We start from the raw sequence: 5,646 nt of genomic DNA, 5'->3' as shown, positions 1-5,646 counted from the left end.
ACGGCGATGCTGCCCCTGTGGGCGTGCGCCACTACGGTTGTCCTTTGCGGGTTCCGACCCTACGAGCAAGCGCTACCCATAAGGGGGCTAGCCTGTGGGCCTAACGCTCGCAGGCAACCATGCCTACGGGAGGACGACCGTCGCCCGTTGGCCACCTGCGGCCCCCTACATGCAGGTGGTCGAGACCTCCTATGAGAGCTCTTAGCCAAGATTGCAAGCAACCTTTGGCCAACGTACGAGGGCAGCAACTGTTGCTACCCTCTCTCGCCTTTTGTGTCAACGATTTTGACGTCAAAAACTTTTCTAAAACACAACACATATAGTTCAAATCCAATCTTTCGTATAAACAACTTGGCTCTAATACTACTGTAGAGAAATCTATGGGTGATATCACATGCACCGCGGAAGAATAGAAACAAAAATCCCCAAATTTCTCAAAAAATTTGTTGGTCATCGTGCAAAGATTGGTGTATAAAATCTATGAAACTTAAAACCACGTATTAAATAGTTGTGTTACCTAGGGAGATTGTATATCCTTAGATCCCTGCAGATCTGTAGATGAGGGTGAATGAGACCAAGAGTCCTCCTCTCTAGTGGTGATCCATACAGTAGGGCTGCAATGATGCTAATCAAATCTCTAAGCCTATTATCTAAAGAGGAAAAGGGGAGAGAAGAAGAGGAGGTGGCAACCAAGAGAAGCTCTAGCCTATGATCCCCCTATCAACTTAACCATAATGGATCCTGTCCTTTTCGATATTAGATCTCTATCCAACTACCAAAACCTCTTAGATTAGTAGATCTCTATCCAATAATCTCTCATTAGCTCTTATTGGATCTTATCCATAGGATCCAATAATTCAATGGCATATTGCATATCCAATAAGATAAGGGCTCTGACAGATATCTCATATCTAAATATCTACTTGTCATAATGCCTTCTATATATGTGTGATGGTATCGCCAATATCCCTAAAACCATGGATAGGATTTTTTTGGCTCTATTTTTGAAGTCATTCGGGGTCTATAAATACCCCACTCTTTTCTGCTTGAAAAGGCACGAAAAGAGAACAAAAAGCCTTGTGATTTTGAGTTGTAAAGTTACAAAAATTGCTAAGTGTCCCCCTCCTCCTTTTTAAGTTTTGGGCTTATTCTAAAAGAGATATGAGACTTGTAAATGTTATTTCTAAACCTGTGAAAAAATAGAAAGAGTTGTAAAAGGGTAGTTGGTCTTTGCGCATTGAAAGAAGATCACTAGTGAATATTGGTGACCTTGACAAAAAAGGAATTAAGAGTAAACGTAGGTAGTGATGATCGAACCACTATAAACTCGGTTTGCAATTTCTGTTTGCTTTTCATTGTCATTACTTGTTGATTTTATTGTCTACATGAGGCCAACCAGCTTACCTAGATGCTTAAGATTTTGTTCGTTTAATAGCAGGGTTCAAAAATTGAATCACTTACCATTTGTGGAGCAAATGGATTTAAATTATACTGACCATTGCGTATGATTTAGTTATGAATCAAGTGTAGAGGGTGATTTGGATAGATTCAACTATAGTTTGTACTAGCATTTTGCTTTAAGTTACATGGTTTAATTTGTACCGTTTTGCAAGCTTTTAATTGATGGTATCAAAATCCAGACTCTCTCCTAAACGGGAGAAGTTGTCCATGTTCATCCCATATGAAGCTCAGAAGAAAAATAGACAAAAAAAAGTGAAAAGGATGAATGTATTTTGTTTTTAAAATTTTTTATCTACATATTTTTAAATATAAATGCTTTATCCATAAATATATAAATGTTATTTTAATTTTGATCCTAGTCCTTGTTCCTGTATGTTGAAATAGTGGCTCATGATTCTTAGTTAATTTTTTTAAATTTCTATTATTTCAAATCGTGTACATGATGCTCATACACGAACTCCAAACTTCTCACTTATATAATAATATACTAATCAAATTAGATTTCTTAAGAAAGACAACCATAGATTCTTAGTTGAATTACTAACGAATTACTATCAAGAGTTTTGTTACTATTTGAATAGTGGATAAATTAGTTGAGTTGCATGTCTTACACATAGACTCTTCGAATCATCAATTAATCGTGCATGAGATCGGTGACAATTCATCATCCTCCTCCATTATTGTTCCCAAATGACTTAGCAGTATTTTATTTTGTATTCCTTTGATCTTCCAGACAGTTAAATAAATGATTACACAAAGTTTCTCCTCATTCTCAGCATGAGATATTTGATAGCAAGGAGTTAGAGAGCTCCAAACATGAACTTGGAATCTGAAGTGACAGATCCTGGCAGATCGAACTTGGGATCCGAACTCCTCATGCCGCCGACCTCTGCCACGACCGCCGCCCCTCCGGGGGCAGCCGACGTCCGGCAGGTCGGGCAGATTGGTTTCTGCAGCAGCCAGCAGTCCACGCATCGGGCATGGAAAGCATGCATGCATGCCGGCAGCAACCTGCAGACGTCGCCCACCTCCAAGCTCTCCAGGCACACGGCGCACTCGGCTCCGCATCCTACTTTGAAGTCGTAACGAGGGAGCCTCTCTAGGAGTTGCGGCGGCAGGCCGTCGCATGCATCGTCGGAAGGTCCGGCTGTGGCTCCGAAACCTAAGAAGCCTCTTCTGATCGCCCTCCGGACGATGCAGAATTGGATGAGCACCAATCCGCCGATGCCGAGTAACAGAGACGCTGCGGCGGCAAGAATGACGGCGTTCATTGTCCTTGTTGGTGATATCCTCGATCCCCGCCGCATAAAGCTATCGAAATCAGAAAGCTCTGCCGGATTTTATGGGTCGTAGGATAGCTTGCATGATTGCCATCGCCAGATTTGTCCATAACTCTTCACCCACCACCCACCACCCACCACCCTCCGACGCTTACACTCTCGGCGTACGAGCTGAAGAGACCACACAGATGTGGACTGCTAACCACAACCACCCAAAGAGGCTCTTAAAGATTTAATGCGCTGCCATGGTCGACAGGAATTTACTCGGCTACAGTCTATTTCTGTTGACGCATTTATTGATCAAGAAAGAGAATCATAAATGCCTTGGAATGCTATAAAGGAATTGGGATAGTCAAGAAATTTTAGGATATAGAGGGATGTATACTACAAACCGAGGATGTGGGCTCGAAAATGTAGACGAAATAATTGGATATCTAAAAATTATTTATATATGCCTCTTTGATTTCAATTGATAGGGATGATTTTATTTTCATCTATAGTTTTCATCGGGGTCCATCGAGGTCAACACTTAAGTATGGCTTTAAGTTATTAATCTCAAAATGACGTTGTAATTTGTTCTGATGTGCTTCGTTAGCAATAATCGTCCTATCTTATCAATATTAAAGAATGATCAAACGGTTCACCTAATCTTATCTCGGGCCAGTCAATAAGAAGGCCCGAGATCATGTACAAAAAGGAACCCATCAGCTCACGTTGAAGAGCGAGGGGCTATCTTTCTCTCTCTCTCACTCTACACACTAAGTTAGTTATATAGCTTACACTATTGTCTTCTTCCCTTAGCTAACTTATATTAGGACCGTATCGATACTAAGAGGGGGAGGGGTGAATTAGTACTTTCATAAAAACCTTGGTTTGAAAATTTTCGTTCGATAAAAACAAATAACGAAAGTATGCTTGACTTAGAGTAAGTATAATAAATAGTTAAATCAGAAAGCAATTTCAATAAGAGTAGAAAGTAAATACAAATCAATTTTATAGTGGTTCGGTCGTCACGACCTACGTCCACTCTTAATTCCACTTCCATCGATGCCACCGGCGTTCACTAACGATATTCTTTCAATAGGCAAAGATCAACTACCCTCTTTATAATTCTTTCTCCTTTTCATAGGTTTTAGGAGAGAACCTTTATAAGCCTCACACCTCTCTTAGAATAAGCTTAAAACTTTGAAGAGGAGAAGGAGCACACTTAGCACTTTTTAAGACTTTACAACTTAGAATTATAAGGCTTTTTATTCACTTTTCTTGATATCTTAAGCAGAAAAGAGTGGGGTATTTATAGGCCCCAAATGACTTTAAAAATGGAACAAAAAAATGTCTCGACTCGGGTTTCCAAGGTCCTGACGATACCATCGCTTGTGCTAGGAGGTATCATCGCCTATAGTATTAACTATTAGCGGTACCACTACTTAGTATGGGCGGTACTACAGCTTGGCAACATGGGAGACCATGTACTAGCGGTACTATCGCTAGTCTAGGTAGTACCATCGCTTGACACTAGCAGTACCACCACTTGACACTAGCAGTACCACCGTCGTGTCACGGACAAAGTTCTAAACAGGATGTTTGATGTAATACTTATGTATGTTTGTGTGTTTCTGTTTGTTCATGCTTTGCACAACATGTAGAGGAATGGTCGAAGGCTTAATAGCCCCATTTTAGTTGGGTTTGGTGGCCTTCTTAGGCTTATAAATAAAGGTTGTGTCATATGGACACTAGTGAGAGATATGTTAGGATTGGAGCGGCACTAAGAGGAGGGGGTGAATTAGTGTAGCAGATTAAAACTCGTAAGCGTGAAAATGATTTCGTAAATACGTAGATATTTCGATTCGACAATGAATGACTTGGTGAAAGTAACTCGAGTAAAGTGAGAAGATAAAAATCGAAAGCTTGCTGCTTTGTAAATAACGGTTTAAGAAAGGTAAACACTCACACATTCAAGGAACACACCAATTTAAAGTGGTTCGGTCAAAATGACCTACATCAACTTGCGAAGCCTTCTTCGATGAGGCTCCCAACTTCCACTAGCAAATCACTTTGAAGGGGAAGGACAAATACCCCTCTAACAACCTTTTACAAGTGGTTCACACTCTTACAAATTTTCAAAGAGAAAGAGGGAGGTGGACACTCAAACAATTGAAAATAAGACTTGTTAAAGACTTTGCTAAGGCTTTTTCTCAATCTCTAACTTCTTAAAAGGTTGTATTCTCTGTTGAGAATTGAGGGGTATTTATAGACCCCAAGAGGATTCAAATTTGGGCTCCAAATTTTGAATTCTCTTGTGTTCCCGATGCTAGCGGTGTCACCGCCTATCAGTGTCTGATACTGATAGTGTATTAGCGGTGCTACCGCCTAGTCCGACGATACCACCGCCCGATCCTCGGGTTTGCTAGTCATAAGTGCCCAGCAAGCCAATCACGTGAGTGATGGCACGTGTGACTTGATACAGAATCTTTTTGCTTATTATATTTTTGGCGTATATCACTTTATAACTATTGCATAAATGCATATGTATTGTGATGTCTTTGGATTTGTGCAATGGGAATCGGATCGTGATGAGATCACGATAATGAGATCGATTCACCTTTAAACACATATCCTAAATAATCCCGGTCATAGGTTACTCGAGAGGGACATCGTGATAACCGGATAGACTGGTGTGCTGTATACCCGTCCATATGATGGATGCAGCTGGTCTCATAGCTGCTCGTGTAGGGACACTAGGGATACAGTACAGGTGCTCATTGGAGAATGAGTTCACTGATTGATCCGCTTACGGAATGCTGGATGGTTGATGATGCCTTATTGTCAGACAACGATTCCGTAGTCCTAGTGGTGTATCTGGTTCTTAGACTTGAGACACCAAGGATGTCCTATATGAGTGCTC

The 5,646-nt window shown here is 40.8% G+C and overlaps 1 protein-coding gene across 1 annotated transcript; it reads right to left on the bottom strand.

The window, feature by feature from the left end:
* Positions 1-2,261: 2,261 nt before the first annotated feature.
* LOC135650564 (probable E3 ubiquitin-protein ligase ATL44) lies at positions 2,262-2,732 on the bottom strand. Its single transcript, XM_065170036.1, has one exon. The coding sequence runs from the start codon at positions 2,730-2,732 to the stop codon at positions 2,262-2,264; it is 471 nt and encodes a 156-aa protein (XP_065026108.1).
* Between the last annotated feature and the right edge of the window lie 2,914 nt (positions 2,733-5,646).

This window comes from Musa acuminata, chromosome BXJ3-10, assembly GCF_036884655.1.
Source record: "Musa acuminata AAA Group cultivar baxijiao chromosome BXJ3-10, Cavendish_Baxijiao_AAA, whole genome shotgun sequence".
In the NCBI taxonomy this organism is placed as follows: Eukaryota; Viridiplantae; Streptophyta; class Magnoliopsida; order Zingiberales; family Musaceae; genus Musa; species Musa acuminata.
The sequence above is the reverse complement of the archived record's forward strand: the minus strand, read 5'-3'. Positions and strand labels throughout refer to the sequence as shown.

Coding starts and splice junctions, on each gene's coding strand:
- LOC135650564 (XM_065170036.1), bottom strand. CDS start 2,732: ATGAACGCCGTCATTCTTGCCGCCGCAGCGTCTCTGTTACTCGGCATC.